Raw genomic sequence first — 18,876 nt, forward strand, 5'->3', positions numbered from 1 at the left:
TGTTTTTCTACTTATGCGCCCTTCCCTTATCTGTTTGTCCTTCTATAAAGCTTCAGTCATGTGATTCACTCCCCACCACACCCATTGGCCTTGTTGACTGTTGTATTGTTTATGTAATGAGCAAATAATGCGGTACATGATGTATAGTGTAGGATATTTTATGCCGTATGTCCAGGTATGTGCTTATTGTATGATTCATGTTTTGTGGTTTATATGTGTGCTGTGACACAGTGCACTTGAGTGTAATGTCTTATGTGTGTTTTTTATGCAAATAAAGCTGGTGACTCTTCTCAACTTCCCTCAGCTGGGGGTCTGGGGTAATTACCAGAATTGCACAGCTGGTTTGGCATCTTTGCCACACTTGTGGTCCCAGAATAATGAACAGATGTCCCTACCACCCATGCCAATCAAAACCAACAGTAACAAGTAATAAATACACAACAATTTCAATTGAACTTTGATTGAATTTATGACTAAGCATAACCCTCAATCACCACTTTATTAGCTTCTTTATTCTTCTTTGATCCATCATAGTGCAAGTGAAAAACACAGATTTTAATTTATAAATAGTTATCAAAAGTTTTGAGGAATATTTATAAATCAATTAAACATTATGGGCCAAATGTAATAGGGTTAGAGTTTAGAAATTGCAAGTTTTCTCACACTTTTTAAACTCGGCCAATGTAATAGTCCGAGAACAGGCAAACTCGTATGTTTTTAGACTAAAAAACTCTCACGATTTAAACTCTCATCCAGATGTTTTCCCATTTTGAAGATAAAACTCAACCAATGTGAGAGTTTTTGCTAAACTCTCACATTTTCTAAACTCTCACCCTATTACATTTGGCCCTATAATGTTCACTTTTCTGGTATAATTAGAAAGGATCTAAGGGGACCCCTGTCATTTACACTGTGACCACTGGAATAGCAAAGCTGTTACTCCAGGGGACCTAATCTTGTGATTTAATGGTCTATGTACTAAGACTTAGGGGTAAATTTACTAAAGTGAGAGTTTTTAGAAGTGAGTTTTAAAAGTGATGTTGCAAATAGCAACCAATCAGATTCTACTTAACATTTAACTAGCACCTTCTAGAAGATAATAGCTAGAATCTGATTGATTGCTATAGGCAACATCACTTTTTATTATTATTATTATTATTATTTATTTATTACCAGTTATTTATATAGCGCACACATATTCCGCAGCGCTTCACATCAGTCCCTGCCCCAGTGGAGCTTACAATCTATATTCCCTATCACATGCACGCACGCATACATACACGGGTTAATTTGTGTTGGGAGCCAATTAACCTAGCAGTGTATTTTTGGAGTGTGGGAGGAAACCGGAGTACCCGGAGGAAACTAACGCAAGCACAGGGAGAATATACAAACTCCACACTGGTAGGGCCGTGGTGGGAATGGAACCCAGGACCTCACTGCTGTGAGGCAGTAACGCTAACCATTAAACCGTCTGTGCTGCCCTTCTTCTAAAAACTCTCACTTTAGTAAATTTACCCCTTAGTGAGAGATAAAGTGGATGGAGATAAAGTACCAACTAATCAGCTCCTTTCACTTTACAGGCTGTTTGAAAAGTGACAGGAGCTGATTGGTTTATACTTTATCTCCGTCCACTTTATCGCTATCTTATTTTAAGCTAGGTACACACTTGACGATGTGTACCCGGACGATATGTCGGCCCGACGGGCTGACATATCGTACCATGGGTACACATTGAGAGGTGTAATGAATGACGGAGAGATCCCTCATCCCATCCTTCATTGCACGGCTCCTTTTGTGATATTCCATGCGACCGTGGGAGTGCACAGATAGTCCGTACACACTATGCGGTCTACTTGATCTGTCGTTCCAATCTACTTCGGAATGATAGATCATTCAGTGGATTGCATAGTGTGTACCCAGCTTTAGTTTGGCCTCAAAGACCAAGGGATTTGAATGAGCCCCAGTGCAGTGCTTGCTCCTTCCTCAATTCATGAAGGCACTCGCCATGCCCTTATCTTTACTCAGGTTACAGGTGCTGCTAGATCACCCATTTAAGCCAAGATGTGAGTATATTCATTTAATTCACAAAGTTACACAGCACAAATGCCAGTCACATCTGCAAAACTCCCCCCTCATAACACCACTGCCTTACTTTAGTTGTGACTGCACCCCCAATGCCATTGCATTCAGGGCCGTTGCTAGGATACTCGGCACCCAGCGTCGTCCCGTGCTCCTGCTCCACCCCTTTCCTCACTACGCCCTTCCCCTGAGCTTAAAATAATAACAGCAACGGGTGGGTAGAGGGTGGGGATCTTCTACAGTGCTCCTGTGCGCCTCGGCGTCCCTGTGCGGCTGCACACACGGAGCGTGCCTGGAGCCTGCTCTAATCGCATTCCCAATACAACCTCAGTTCCTTTGTTTTATACCCCTTTCAGATATACAAGAGCATGGTTTTTCTGCTTACCTGCCTCTTCTCTGCCGTCTGCTCCTCCTAGCCTATCCCCTCTCTGGCTGGTGATGATGATGTAATTTTTCTTTATTATTATTTTTTTAAAATGTATTTTAATTCCCTGGTGGTCCAGCGGGAGTGTGGGTGGCCCGCTATGGCTGGGACCAGTCGGCGGTCTCCAGCGCGGGTGTTCCCGGCGTCCAGCTGGGGTCCTGTGTCGCTGACACAGCGACCGGTGTGGCGGGTGACCCGCTGTGGCAGAGACGCGCCGGCGGGTGTCCCCACCATCCGGCTGGGGTTCTCTGTACACAGCCGGCCGGTGCTGGGGGTGGTGAGCAGCAGCGCTGAGCATCCTATAGGACGCTCTGCGCTGTCAACTCCATGTAAAAGCTGCTTGGTGCTGCCCGGAAGTAGTAAATTCCCAGGTAGCACCATTCAGACAGAAGCAGGGTAATTTCCTGGGACTTAAGTCCCGGGAAAAACACTGGTCGATTGAAGGGGTGGCTACCCGGGAACGTAGCCAAATTCCCGGGAATCTCGAGATGTCTGAAAGGGGTATCAGTGAGTCTTAAGTCAGACTTCAAATGATGTGGATTGTGAAAGAAGCTCAATGCAGACAATCGCAATTGGAAACTGTTGTAAGTCTCAAATGGTATTTAAGTCTGACTCTGAATAAAGCCCAAAGTGCCATCAGGTGGCAGAAAAATGTATTGCAGAGAATTTTAGTGTTTCACTTATAGAAACATATTTGACGCAATGCAAAGCGTTTCCTTAAAGGAAGAATTATAAAATCATCGGGTGATAAATAACATTTTAACTCTCGCTGCATCTGTATTTAATCATGCAAAATTAAATCACATTTATTTGCATTCTGCGTATTCATGTCACTGCACCTATCTTGCAGAAATGATACTTGTCTATAATATGCCCAGTCCTTCCATTGTGCTATGTAAAACTACTTTATTCATTATCAATTTTATATATATATAGCGCACACATTATTCTGCAGCGCTTTACAGAGAATATTTGGCTATTCACATCAGTCCCTGCCCCAGTGGAGCCTATAATCTATATTCCCTACCACATATACACGCATTTATACACTAGGGTTAAGTTTTGTTAGGAGCCAATTAATCTACCAGTTTTTTTTGTAGTGTGGGTGGAAATAGCAACATCGGGAACATTGATGTTGGTCGGGCAGCCACAAAGCTTCTGAGTGAAGTCTGACCTGTTTCAAACACTGCGGCTCTCCTGACACGCTGAGAGCTCTCATGCTCCAAACGGTCCAATGCCTGCGTTTTTGTAACCACCTCCCCATTACCTCCCCCAAATACTGACTGCTTGCCACTCAGTTTGCGAGTGAATCCTCTGTGTGAGCGTAATCACAAATCAGTCTTTGCACGTGCGCAGTGTGGCTGACACGCATACACATTGGCAAACAATCGCTCAAAGTCTGTAAATATCAGCATTGAATCAAGCTAGAGTTCATACATACATATAACTTCTGACTCACAATATGGGTCATTTATGAACTGCAAAACCTGTGGCCCTGAAGTGCTCCCTCTTGTCCAGCAAGTGCATCTTCATTAATACATTAGTTGTAAACACCACAATACCATTGTCCGAAGGGAGTTTTTCAGGTTGGCAGATGATGGTAAAACTGCACAGGATGCGAGCTGTAAAAAGTCACTTCACAGTTCAAACTACACCCAATTTAGGACCACTCCCTTCTATTCTATTTTATCTTTTCAGGTTTTTTTCTAAAATACTGCATGTTTTGGTAGTTAATCTGAAACTGAGGGAGTAATATTGCTTGTTCTACTTATGTGTGGTGATTTTTACCAATTAGGTGGAATTGCTTCTAGTAAAATGCAGTTTTGCAGAAGTGCACAGTGCACATGGAAGGTGTAAAGAGCATTTGGAGGTGAGCAAAGAGACTAAGGGGGAATTCAATTAGCCCCGGGCTGTAATACCTAGGTGGTTTTATGGTGGTAGCCTCGAGCTTTAATACCTGGGTGCTTTTAGGGTGGTAGCCTTGGGATTTAATACCTGGGGCTATTCAATTAAGAGCCCCTTTTTCTTATCCTGGATTCTAACAGCCATTACCACTGTAATTTTACTGACAAGTTCCCGGACCTATGTTCTAACATACACGTGGCATCTGTTAACAGGCGATTTATCAGGGATTTCTTTTCGGGTCTGATCAAACCCGAAAAAAAGTCCCTGTTAACTACAGCCTGCTGGATGCCTTTGAGGCTAATTGAATATTCCCGGGGGATCAATTAGTCCGCTGTAAATTACTGCTGCTAATTGAATTCCCCCCTAAGTCTATGGCACTTTTGAGGTTGTGGAAAATTCAAGAATCTACCACACTACATACCCATATAATTTCTTCCCTCAAAATTTTAACTTGACTTGTGCACTTGAAGCTCCATTCAATGGCCAGTCCACTTCCTCCCATTGACCACTGCAAACCTCTATTCCCCTGCAAATGCTGCTATTTTGGCCCTCTGATTCATGAAATTCCTTGGAAAACTAGATTAATTTGTGCTAGGCTCGTGATGGTTTTGCACTTTTGCAATTTGTAAAATAATCTTTGGGGCTAATTCAGCAATTCCATCCTTGCGAATATACAAATGCAGCAGGAGCTGCATTTGCGATCCGAGCATTGTGACCAAGATCGCAAGCTGGTATACCCATCATCCGTCCACCATCAATCGCGATGGTGGACGGCGTCGGCCAGCTTAGTTAGCTTCATCTTACGTAGGCTGGCTGGCTTGCGAGGCCAGGAAATTGCATCCGTGGTTGCAGCCCCTGGCCTTGCCACTCCCGGAAAATGGGGCCAACACGACCTAGTTTCTGGGAGCGCTGGAAACGGCAATGCAATGCTGAATTAACGCTTTTTGTTCAGAGTCATTTGAATTATTCTTAATACACAAATACATAGGCAATCGGCAAGAAAGCTTGGGGATTATTTTAAATATCAATATTATATTCTGTTTAAAAAATTAAAAACTGATACTCCTAAGTAAGTCTCTGTATAAGTTTGTAATTGTAGTAGCCAAAATATTTTCAGCAAATTACACCCCTTATGTTTTGGTTTAAGTTTTCCTTTTTTTTAACTAATATGTAGTAATGAAAATCTCTGACATAATACAATGGCTGGTATCCTATTCGCTGCAGCTAATTACTGCTGACGGGGCTATCCAATTAGCCCTGAAATCCAGCACTTATCTGGGATTGTGTTTCACCTCCCTCAGGCAGGCGAAACAAACTCCCCGAAATCAGCCTTGTTTTTCGTGTTTGCGGTCGTGCACACAGGTTTCATGGACATTTTGTGTTTTCTCCTGAAAATGGGCCATTTTTCTCATGAAAAAACAGGCTTTGATTGGATAGCCCAATAATTACCATCAGGCAAAAATCACAATAAAAGCCCATTTTTTTTTCGTGAGAAAAATGTTCGTGGCTAATAGGACTTATGCTTAGGCAATGAGGGAAACTATTAAAGATTGATTTGTTAAGAAGTTTAAGTTGATTCTAATCTCCATAATTTGCTGCAATCATACTGGAAAGTCATTGACCACATTCTAATCTAGTAAAGCCGTTTATCCTTCAAAATCAAGAACATTGTAACAATATTGATTAATCAGTTAAAAGAGGGATTTCCCCTCAAAATGTTAGAGCTTTACATTTATTTCAATAGCCCAATTATTTGAATGGCCAATGCATTTTAATTGGGCTGTGTGCTACAGCAAAATAGTTTGTTCCCTACATATACAGTAGATTTAATAATTTTTTTATTGATACTGTATGTGATCAAAGTAGTAATTCCCCTTCACCGGCAGCAAATCATAAGTCTTATTGCTTTGATCATTTAGTGGTTTGCAAGGCTTCATTGAAATAGTATTGTGCTTTTTTTTTCTCTGCTGCCCTTTTTTCATGACTGTAGAAATCCCATTGAAAAGAATGGCTTGTTGAAATGAGTACAATCTCTATACATGCACTTATGTCAGTGCTTTTGAAGTAATCTTGTGTATATGAAACCAATCAATTTATTTTTTTGGGAGCATTTAAAAAAGTAACTATTTCCCATTAATATTCTAATTTGAAAATCTATATGTAAAGTGCTAAAAATATGCTAGTGATCTAATTAGTGATCTTTGCAAATCTTTCTCTACTAGAGTCCTGTCTTCAATGTAAATAAACAGTAATATATTATGACTTGGCTTATTAATATTCTTTATTTAACTTGCATGTGCTATAGGGGCATGATACAGATTTAGGACTAGAGTAATGGGGCCTATCCATTAGCAGATAAATTGAACGATAGAACAATATATCGTTCAGTCATTCAATTTATCTGCTAATGGATAGGCCCTGAACGATGACAGATGCGCACTCCCGCAACCGATAAATTGTGTCTTTCGTCTCTCCAACATGTTGGTCAATTATCACTTATCGCTGTCAGATATTAGAAATATTTGGCAGTTTATAAGCGGTAAACGGCGTACGATATTTTTAATGAAAATTCATAGTAACATTCAAAAAAATCCACTCCCTGAATGATGTCATGCAATATCGTTCGTCGTTCGTCGTTTGCAAAAATCTGTCATGTACATGACAGATATCTGTCACCGCAGCCCCAGGAATTTTCAAGGGATAATCTTTTGTTTTTCATCGTTAGAAAAAGATCTGCTAATGGATAGGCCCCTTAAGAAAGAGCTACACTGCATGAGGGGCAGATGTAAAATGTGCAGAGAGATTTAGATTTGGGAGGGGATTGAAATCTAAATTGCAGTATAAAAATAAAGCTGGTCAGCATTTGTGGGCTACATGCAGAAGCAGCCAGTATTTACCCCACATGCAAACAAAATGTATGTATTTGCACCCCGTGCTTTGCTGCATGTTTTGTCCAAGTACACAGTTACTTGCTCTATCTTACTCTATGCCCAAGTCTGAATCAAGCCCTATGAGCGATGTCTTTCAACGATCATCTTCCTGTATGTAATTTACCTGCTGCTTCTTTATGCATGTATTACTGTTGATAACTGATAACTAAAATTAGTAAAAAATATTCTCATGTTGGAAGCAGGAAGAGTTCTGATGCATCATTGGTCTCTTTTTTTAAGAATTATAAAGAGCCTTGGAAAATCTGTTAACAAGAGATTAGCTATGGGAAACAAGCCAATGTCTTAGTTGTCAGAAAAGAATCTGAGTGTATCTGTATTGATTAAAACAGCTTGGAGTGTTTAGAAGAGAACAGTTAAACAGACCCATTTCTGTTTAACCCAGTAGGGCGATGAGTTAGTGCTGGACACATTGGACTACTAAGTAGTTCAATGAAGCGGACTTACATTATTACATATATTACATTAGTAATATAGTATATATTATTGTCATTCGACGGGTTAAGTGAGCCATACACAGTATATAACCTACCTGTGTAATCATCCAATAAGGTTCTCAGATTATAAAGAGTCACTGATTCAAATGAAGACAAATTGTACAAAGCGTTTCCTTCACAGATCATTTGTGCCTAACTTGCAACCCTGGGGCAGAAATCAGCCCACATTTGTCTCAAGTGTTGTAGGTTCCCATTTGGATATATTCACAGTGATCCGACATCAAGGCACTGGTACATATAAAGCACATTGAAGTTTCTGCCATTACTGCAGACTTTAGCTCACTTTGGGCACAATTAGGACCAATTAGACAGCTCAATACTACACACTTTCTATTTTGTGAAATGGGATCATTGTTATACCTGCAGCATGCTGTATCACAGTGTTCTTACTGCATCCTCATGTAGTGATACAAGCATTAATCCTTGGTTGAATAGACCCCTATGAGACATACTTATCATACAATATTTTTGGGATATACCTAAAAATACCTGCATTATTTAGGAACCTTTGGCTGTATATATGGATGACCACAGCAGATATCATAGATATCTTTGGATTGCAAGGCAGCTGCCATAGCCTCCTATGGGGGCTGCTAAAATACCAAATTTTCCAAGCCCTGTTAGCGAACGCCATCATTTAATGGTGTTAGCTGTTGTTGTAGCCTATGGGCTAGACTCTGCAGAAGTTACCCGGCTTTCTCTGCTCATACTTGCACAGTCAGCAGATCACACATGCGCAGTAGCCCGTCCAGGCCCTAAATCCAGAAGCAGCGATCGCATTAGCAATCTCTTAACTTTTGCACAGTGCAGGGGGCGCTCTCTATCGGAAACTCTGTCCTTGGATGTGACCTATGGTAAATGCAGGCAATCTATAATTTGTTATTGCCTCGATAAGCGGCGATAAGAAATTATACTTATTGGAACTAAGTCCCGATAATTAATAAATATGCCCATATGTCCCTTGGCTTAATTAGGATGAGTGAATTGGCTGGGGCTGATTGTCCATCAATCTTAATAGGACTTTTCCTGGTAGGTTGGTTGCTACCTGACTGAGAAGATGGGATGTAAATTTGCCTATTTGCCCATTTGTACTACTTCCAGTTATAACATGGAGTAACATCTTGCCAATAGATTCCCTCCACACCACAAACTATTTACAAACTATTTGTGGGTCCAGAACTTTATGGGATACAGTTTTTGGTAACTGTCTCACCTTATACTCACCCTTAGTGCATATGCTGAGTATCCCTACGTTTATTATCCCTGTCTCACATGTTGTTGCAATGCACATGTTTCGGAACCAAGCCTTAGCGATGCAGAATTGTACACATCTCTACTTGTGACTACTGGGATGTAAATGGGCTGTAACTAGGGATGTGCGCCGGAACATATTTGCCGGATTTGGATTTGGTTCTAATTCGTCGTCCGGATTTGGATTTGCCAAACTGCGGTGAATGGCTTTGGATTTGGATTTTTTTACAAAAATTGACAAAAAAAGCTAAAATCACATAAATTGGTCTTTTTTTTTCTTCCTAGAGTATTATTAACCTCAATAACATTAATTTTCAGTCAATTTAGAACACCTCATAGCTTATAATATTGTTTTCAACATTATTGGCCAAAGGTTGCAGTGAGCTGACTGGTTACTAAGCGACAAAGCAGCGGCACAACGACACAGACACCACAGTATGAAGCACATCTATGACACCTTGCCACACAGCAGTGGCAGAAATGAAAAGTAGTGCACCCACCCAGTGGGGTACGGCCAGCAGAGTCACAGTACTTGTTTACAAAGTGGGCTACGGCCCAAGGAGTCACAGTGCACAATCTTATTCGCAGCACACCGCACATAGTGCCCTTGATTCACATTACACCATAAAGTAGTGTCTCTTATTTATGTTACGACACACAGTAGTTCCCCTTTTACACAATGCCCACAGTAGTGACCCCTTTTACACAATGCCCACAGTAGTGCCCCTTTTACACAATGCCCACAGTAGTGACCCCTTTTACACAATGCCCACTGTAGTGACCCTTATACACAAAGCCCACAGTAGTAATGCCCCTTATACAATGCCCACAGTAGTAGTGCCACTTATACAATGCCCACAGCAATAGTGTCCCTTACACAATGCCCCCAGCAGTGGTGGCCCTTACACAATGCCCCCAGTAGTGGTGCCCCCTATGCAGTCCCCTTAGTAGTAGGGCCCCCTATGCAGTGCCCCCAGTAGTAGTATGCCCCCCATTAGTAGGCCCCCAGTAGTATGCCCTCCATTAGCAGCCCCCCCCAGTAGTATGCCCCCATAAGCAGGCCCCCAGTAGAATGCCCTCCCCAGTAGTATGCCCCCCATTAGCAGCCCCCCCAGTAGTATGCCCCCATAAGCAGGCCCCCAGTAGTATGCCCCCCCAGTAGTAGGCCCCCCACTAGCAGGCCCCCTGTAGTATGCCCCCCCCAGTAGTAGGCCTTCATACACACATAAAGAAAAAAAACAAAACTTACCTGTATCCCCGCTCCAGCCGCCGTCCGCTCTGCTGCCACGCAACGAGGAGTGAGCAGGAAGACGGAGCTCATGAGTGAGCTCCAGCTGGCTCCCTGCGTGCAGCAGCCAATGAGAGTCTGTGTGACTCTCATTGGCTGCTGTAACAAACACACAGCTGCAAATGGCGGCTGTGTGTTTGTGTCAGTGTATGGCAGACCGCTATCACAGCGGTCTCCCCTACACTCGAGGAGCCCTGATGTCGGATTCTCTAGTGAGAATCCGACATCAGGCGGCCGCCGTTCGGCCCCAAACGGGGATCCGGGTCAGGCGGGGAACACCCGAACAGGGTTCGGGTGGACTCGGATCCCTTATGTTCGGAGCGGTTTGGATTCCACAGAATCCGAACCGCTCATCTCTAGCTGTAACAGGTCATTTTTACGCATGCAAAGTTCAGAGAGGGCATTTCGGTGATCAGCTTTCATACTTGTGTTGCTCCCAAATCATACTTGCCTACTTTTGAAAAAGCATTTCAGGGAGATTGTGAAAGCACCACCTATGAGCGCACAGTAAAGTGGGCGTGTACTGCTACATCTGAGAGGCGTGTCATAATAGTGACTTACATCCAAATGTAAATGAACTCCAAAGCAGTTAGTAAGATATACTTGTTGGTGAAAACACACTTATACTTTCCAGACAATACATATAACAGCTACATAATGAGGGTAAGGTGCAATCAGGAAGATTGCTAGACTCTTCAGGGAGACAGGGAGATTGCTACTATGTCAGGGAGTCTCCCTGACAATAATGGAGAGTTGGCAAGTGTGCTCTACTTTAGTTCTCTGATTTGTTCTTTACTCCTTGACCTGACTTACTGAGATTACACAGCCCATAATACAGAGAAGGATGCAGAAAGCAAGTATAGCAGGCAGAGAGAGTTGGCAAGTATGTCCCACACTTAAGGTGCGTACACACTGGGCAATTAAAGTGGAAGACTGAACGATACCGATATCGTTATCGTTAAGTCGTCCACTTTATCGTCCATTTTTAACACAAAAGCGATGAACGATAACGACGACGCGCGTTCCCACGGGTCGTTCGTCATTATTGTTCATCGGCTTATCATGCAGGCCAACCTGACGATGTTGTCAGATTGCTGCATGTTATGGAATGGGGGAGAGAGCCCGGCGCTGAATGATATCGTTAATGATATCGTTCAGTGGGTGTGCTCAATGTCATGAACGACATTGAGCACACCCTGCCGGGGACACACTAGACGATATCACTCAGGGAGCATATCGTCTAGTGTGTACACTCCATTTCACTGAATTTACTTCCAACTCTGCATCAAGCATGATAACTGCAATTCTGCAAATATAGGGTTCCAAATACATTTTTATCATTCCTGAAATGTGGCCATGAATACTGTACCTCCTGCAGAAACGTCTGGAAAATCTGTTCTGTGAAAGTCATAGGAGAAATTCTCTCTACTAGAACTCCTGCTGAAATGAATTGGAGGTGGGGTGTAAAAATATCCACCTGCAAATTGTTTTTAGTAGGATTGTTTCCTAATTCCGAGTTCTAAGCCTCTCTTGGCTCTAGTCGGTTTATTCCACTTCAACTAGAAATCCCATTTTCTAATTTTACTCAAATAAAAGTGTGCGTGCTGGTATGCAAATAAAAAAAAAGAACACTAATTTGGATATTTTACAAGCTACTATGGGTGTCCGATGTCTTTAATTATCCCTAGCCCTGTGTAAAACTATTTATAAAGTAACAGACCTAGCCCATTTTCACATTTTGTGGCATTACTGGATGTAAACAGTGAAACCACCACCGAAGATGAGGCTAATTTTTGAAGGTAGACCGTGAAAGCTATAGTTTAAGACTCACATAACTATTCATTTTTGGCTGCTTTATTCGGGTTGCATTTCATTATTCAGTCTGCACCAGCAATCGGGCTCAATTAGAATGTGTGAGGCGCATTGCAGGTATATCCATGGTGGAGCAAGCTGGCACATTCATGTGGGGTAGGTGTCCTGCTTGTGTGCACATATTTGTGCTGTCAAGCTTTTATTTTCATGGGTTTATACACTGCCGGAGCAGATGGTATATTTATGTAATAATAGCTAATGCCATTATAATTGGGTGGGGAAATTGGTGTTCTCAAGCTTTTGTACGTGTTGTTATGCTTACTGTTTACTGCTTGTAGGGTACAACTGGTACACTCATATGGGAGCTCTTGATGTGATGTACTGGAGGAATATTTATTTAGGAGCAAACTACTGTATGTTCTCATACAGAGGCCAGTGGCATAGCAAGCTTTTGACATGAGGGGGAGCAAACATGAAAAAATAGGCTCCCCAGGTTCATTTGTTTTCCATGTGCCCTTTATAAGGCCTATCAGACCCCCACATGCCCCCCATCTGTATGTGCTGGGGTTTTTTTTGCCTTCCCACAATCGATGTCAAATATTGTGCACCCCCCCGTCTGTGTATGCTGTATTGTGCTCTCCCCACCTCGCCTGCTTAATCTGTATAATGTTCTATATTGCCCCTAAAAAAAACTGTATGTCTTATATTGTGCCTATGTCCTTCCCCACCCTTCATTACATGACATCTCCGATGCTACCAGGAAATCGGGAACTGGGCACTGCTGGGGTTGGCATAGTTGCTGGTCTTCAGCTGTGAAAGCTGTTGCACACCCTGGCTACCCCACTGATAGAGGCAGATTGATATAATATAAGAATGTCATAGTGACACCTACTGCTGTCACTGCCTCCTTGGTTTAAACTCTTCTAGTAGCACTAGGGACTGTAGAAAATAATTTATGAATGAATCTTAGTTCAAAGTTGAACTTTATTAATAAAACAGACTCAGAAGATGAAATTTGCTCAGTGTGACCATTGTGCAACTCAAAATTAGGGAGGCCAATCCCGGCTAATTTTTTTTAATCCCAGGATTCAGGATTGAAATAATCTCATTCCCGGTATACCTGGGTTTAAGTTAATCAATGTCGGCTGACCACAGCACACAGATTTCAGCGCGGCCGGGTGCGGCCATACAAGGGGGCGGACTGTTGTGCAGCTGCGCAGCATGACCTTTATACTTTCCTACCCTCCTGATTTAGCCGGGAGCCTACCGAAAATCGGGTGCCGCTCCCGGCTCCCCGGAAAGGAGGCAAGCCTCCTCCCCCGACGCAATTCACACCTAAATTTATTGCCTGTAATATCTGCATTGTGGAGCTGGGTCAAAATTAAGCGATTGCGTGGCACCCCGCCCACAAATGGCCTTCATCTGTCCAGCCATGCCCCCTTGTGCTGGCCACGCCTCATTGTGCCAACCACGCCCCCTGCCCTGCCGATCTGGCTGCTCCCTCCCGGAAGGGGCAGCTAGAAAGTCGGCAACCATGTGTCACACGCAGCCACACAGCCATAGGAGGTCTGGGGGCAGCGTCTGAACCCACTGATCCTGATCCCGAGATTGGCTTTCCTACTCAAAATGCCATGATTTTACATCAGTTAGTCTGGATGGCCCACTCAGTGCACTTCAAGTTTCACTGCTAGAATCCACTCTTTGGAGATACCTCCACTCACTGCAAGTGCACCTACAGTATTTGTCTGAGCAGGCAGAAAAAACATTAAACATCGCTTCAAAGTCCCTCCTCCTGCCACCTTACTGCGATTTTTTTTTTCTCAAAAAAATAAATCTCTACGTTTTTCACTAGAGACAGAAAGATCTGCAGGTCTAAGTCGGTACAAAACTGACTTCACAATAATAATGTCCCACACAATGGGCCGAATTCAATTCAGTGCGATGTTGAATAGCCGCGGGAGGGAGCTCCTGCAGCTATTCAATACACCGCTCTGTTTGGATGGCTAAAGGATTTCTTCTTGCACCCCCCTGGGGATGCGAGGAGAAATCCGACAAAAGTGCCGGGCACGCAGATGTTTGCCAGCTTTGCGCGGCGCTAACAGCTGTGTGCCCGGCACTTTAGTCAGAGAATGCCGGTTGCCGCGCCTTAACACCCTACACATCAACCATTTTAGAAATGCTCAACATACCGATATACTGATATGGAACTGTTGGATTAGTGGTCTGTCACAGTTTAAAAGTGTAATACATTTGGCATAGAGTTTAACATAAGTGCCCAATATTAACATACTGTAAGTGTTCATAGAATTCTCTGTGTTGTTTTCTTGTTTTATTTGTGAATTAGACAGGAACATGTTACTACTATGCTATACGATAAAATCAAACATCTTGTTTTCCTGGTAAAAGGGATACATACATTTTTACTATACTAAGTTTTATTATAGCTCCATTTATGTCACCTTAGTTCTGCTGACACTGCAATAATGTGTTGCTGCAGATAAGATCTGACGTAACAGTATATGTCACCACTATTCTTTACTCTTTAGAAACATGGTCAATTAAATTACAAAACAACCTGAGTAATGTATCACATGTTGGTCTCTCTTTAGATCGGTCAAGACAAAGCTCAGTGTTCGTTCCATAGGAATCCAGCACCATGTGTGATCCCGCAGGATAAGGAAAATATTTTTCATACAATATTTGCATTCTTTAAAAAATCAGGTCGAAAAGTGTTGGTAAGTACATTACTTTTAAAGTCAGGGTTTGATATTGTATGATTATGTATCCACACCACAACACCCCTGTCTGTCTGCCCCTCCCCTTTAGAATGTAAGCGCTCACGAGCAGGGCCCTCTTCCCACATGTGCTTCTCCTTCCCTTACTTACACTATCACTTACTCCTAACTCCCCACAACTGAACCTAAAACTTGGTGGTTGCTGATGTCCTGCTGCTTATTTAAGTGTTATGTTAAGTGCATCAAAGTATTTAAACCATGTCCTTGCCCAGCATTATTTGTACTGTTAATAACTGTTTTCTTGTGTGATCATTTGCTTATGTACTATGTAAGGCGATGCGGAATCCCTGAGGCACCATATAAATAAAAGATAATAATAATAATAATAATACATATCTGAAGGATACAAGAAACCTACACATCCTTACTGAACTAGAATGCTGTTGTGATGTAATACCTAAAATCAAGTTAATTTATATTAGGTCCTTTTCCTCCTTTAATGTGAGCAACAGACAAAATGCTAGTGCAAAATAAATAGAGAAAAATAATTGAAATACAAAAAGCACAATTCCCTGGTTGTGTAAGTGTGCACACTCCTAAACTAATACTTCTTGGAAGCACATTTTGCTTTTATTATTAAGCGAGTGAGACGCCAACAAACTTGCACACCTGGATTTTGCATTTTCATCCACCCTTCCCTACAAGCATGTTCAAGTCCGTCACATGAAAGGGGATCTCCTGTCCTTAAGCCTCTTTAGGTCACAGAGTTCCAAAGGATTGAGGTCTGGGCTCTGACTGGGCTATTCCAAGACGTGATTATAATTTTCTGAAGCGGTTTGTATGTTGAACTAGAACATACACCTACTTTTGATGTCATGGAGATTGTGAAAGAAACACCTATGAGCTTGCATTAATGTGGGCGTGTCCCTCTTCTGAGAGGCGTGTCATAAAATTGATTTACATCCAAATGTAAACAAGACCCAAAGCAGTCGGTAAGATCTACTTGTCGATGAAAACACACTGATACTTTCCGAAAAAGCATTTAACCATAGGGATCATTGTGCCTTAACCAATGCAGGGAAATTATACTAATGATCCCATTTGAATGTATATATATATATAATTATTTTTTTAATATAACAGCTACATAATGGGTGCAATCAGGGAGATTGCTAGACTTTTCAGGGAGACAAGGAGATTGCTACTGTTTCAGGGAGTCTCCCTGACAATGAGGGAGAGTTGGATGTGTGTATTGGATCATTATAATTTTGGGGGATGAAATGTATCTTCAACTACAGCTTTATAACAGAGACCCGCAGGTTTTGTGATGAAATATCTTGAAATTTGGATCTACTCATTATATCACATGGCCTTACTAAATGACCTGTCGTGGCTGAGGAGAAGCAGCCCCTAAGCATGATGCTGCCACCAGCCCTGCATCGGGTTGGGTATGAGAATCCGGCGGTCGGGATTTCGCTGGTCAGAATACCGATAGCAGCATCCCGACAGTCAGAATCCCAACACCCATAAGGACAGAATATGTCTAACCCTTACCCCTAACCCTCCAGCCCCGGTGCCTAACCCTAACCTCCCCCCCTTGTGCTTAAAGATAACCTCCCCCTCCCCGCACACTCACCCTAACACTCCCTCCCCGTGCCTAACCCTAACCTCATCCCTAGTGTCTAAACCTAACCTCCCCGCACCCTAAACCTAACCCTCCCCCCAGTGCCTAACCCTAACACTCCCCCTAATGCCTGACCCCGCACCCTAACAATCCCCCTAACGCCCGATACTTACCTTCGGTATGCCGGCGGTCAGGATTCTGGTGCCGGGATTCCGACGCTGTTGGGATTTCGCCCGTCGGCACGCCGGGATGCTAACTACATCCCGCATGCATCACAGTAGGTACAGTGAACTTTGGGCGATGAGCTTTGTTGTTTTTGCGCCAATTGTATCTTTAAAAATGAAGGCCTTTGTCTCATCAGACAGTACACATTGTCCCACATGATTTGGGGTGATTGTATGTATTGTTTGTAAAATTTAGAAGTGTGATAACTAACTGCCATGTTACAGGCTGTGTTTAAAAAATTACAGCGAGGAGCTGAGTGGCTGGTAGTTTATCACTCTCCAATTTATCACTTTCGAAAGCTTAATACATCTGCCCCTCTATCCCATAGCCCAGACAAATGTGCACATTGTAGTCTCATGCAAGGAGTGCCCGGTTCCTGACAGAAATTGCTGCAGCTCCTGTAATGTTGTCTTATAAATCTTCGTAACCTCCCTGGTGCGTTTTCTCCTGTCATCAACTTTGGAAGGACATCCTGATCTTGGCAATGTCCCTGTTGAGACTTATTTTTTCTCCATAGGTGCATGGGGTTCCATGGTACATGTAGTGCCTTTGAAATTCCTTTTGCCAGTGTGATCCCATTGATGCTTTAAGAGCTCTTTTCTGACCATGATTATTCCAGTGAGATGCATTCAAAATCTGTCAAGGAAATCCTACTGTACATGAACAGCTGATCTTTATTCAGGGTTATTCATAATCACTTTCACTGCTCGCTGGTGTATAGTAATGACTTTTGAAAATAATTTTTAATGTAATTGGTCTGAAGATAGCTATAGTTCTATTATTAAAGTGTTTGCACACTTATGCAATCAGGGTATTGTAAATATTGTATTTCACATTTTTCCTAAATACTCTAAATAAAATTTAGCACATAGGGGTTTTCAGTATCAATCAGTGATAAGCATGGAGAAGTGGACAAGTTGCCCATAGCAACCAATTAGCTCCTACCTATTATTATTATATTATAATATATTATTATAGACTGTATATTATAATATATTATTATAGACTGTTCCTGATAAATGCTACTTCAAAGCTGATTATTTGCTATGGGCAACTTTTCCACTGCTCTACTTCTCCATACTTTTCACTGCTTCATATATTAACCCCATAGTAAGGAATTGATTGCATTTAAATATAGTAAAAGGTGTATATAAAATAACTATAAAAATTGTATAAATGTGTGAAGGAATAGGCAATATTCAAATTAGGAGAAAGATTATTATTTTCTTCTAATCAGAAATAGTGGGTCAAATATTGTAAAAAAATGCCGCCTTGGTGCATTGAGCATTAATGTTTTGGTATATGAGTATGCCTACCACCAACATAGAAGTTCCTTCAGGTGCTTGGAATTGTACAACTTAGAGTATTCTGTATATTACTCTGTTATTTTTCCCTTAAACCTCATGATGTTCATAAAAACTAAGGGGTAAATTTACTTTGCCGCGGTTAATCGGCAGCTTTGACTGATGGTTTTAAAACAACAATAAAAATAAGTGCTAAATTATGCTTGATTTAAATACATTGGTCAAAGCCAAACTGCGCGCATTCTAAATCTACCCCTAAAGGTGCGTACACACTAGGCAATCAGGAAAGACAGTACGATTACCTATCGTAATCGTACCGTCATTCCTGTTCCCCTGTAGTGCCTACACTGAACGATCAGTCGTTCAGTGTAGGCACCCTCCTTCATTCCTGAACATGGCCAATCTGTCATTATCGACAGATTAGCCTGCATGTTCAGGTGATAGACAATGTTGGGAACGACCAGCGGACGCGTGCATCACTGGTCGCTTTCAACATTTTACTGCACGATTTGTGCACGACTACTGAGCGATTGCACGATTGCGATGTCGTAATCGTGCAATCGCTCAGTAAAATCGCAGAGTGTGTACGCACCATAAGAGTTTGTAGAATCTTACCCCCCATAACTGTTTGTGCTTATGTTTACAAAACAAAATCAACTCCCATCTACACAGTTAAGTATATGTTGTATTATGCAACATATGTTATCATTGCTTACCATTACCCATGTGCAAATCAGGATAATTTAGGTCTCACCACAATATTGTGAAATTGGTAATCCATTTT

The 18,876-nt window shown here is 42.1% G+C and overlaps 1 protein-coding gene across 1 annotated transcript in view; it reads left to right on the forward strand.

The window, feature by feature from the left end:
* The window catches only part of ITGA9 (integrin subunit alpha 9), a 512,195-nt gene that overhangs the window by 440,499 nt on the left and 52,820 nt on the right, over positions 1 to 18,876 (forward strand). The window contains exon 24 of the mRNA XM_088464409.1: positions 14,814 to 14,939. Coding sequence (XP_088320535.1) covers positions 14,814 to 14,939 — 126 coding nt within the window. The remainder of the gene's footprint in view (positions 1 to 14,813; positions 14,940 to 18,876) is intronic.

The sequence above is a fragment of the Taudactylus pleione genome, unplaced genomic scaffold (genome assembly GCF_031769625.1).
Source record: "Taudactylus pleione unplaced genomic scaffold, aTauple2 ptg000054l, whole genome shotgun sequence".
NCBI classification, from domain to species: Eukaryota; Metazoa; Chordata; class Amphibia; order Anura; family Myobatrachidae; genus Taudactylus; species Taudactylus pleione.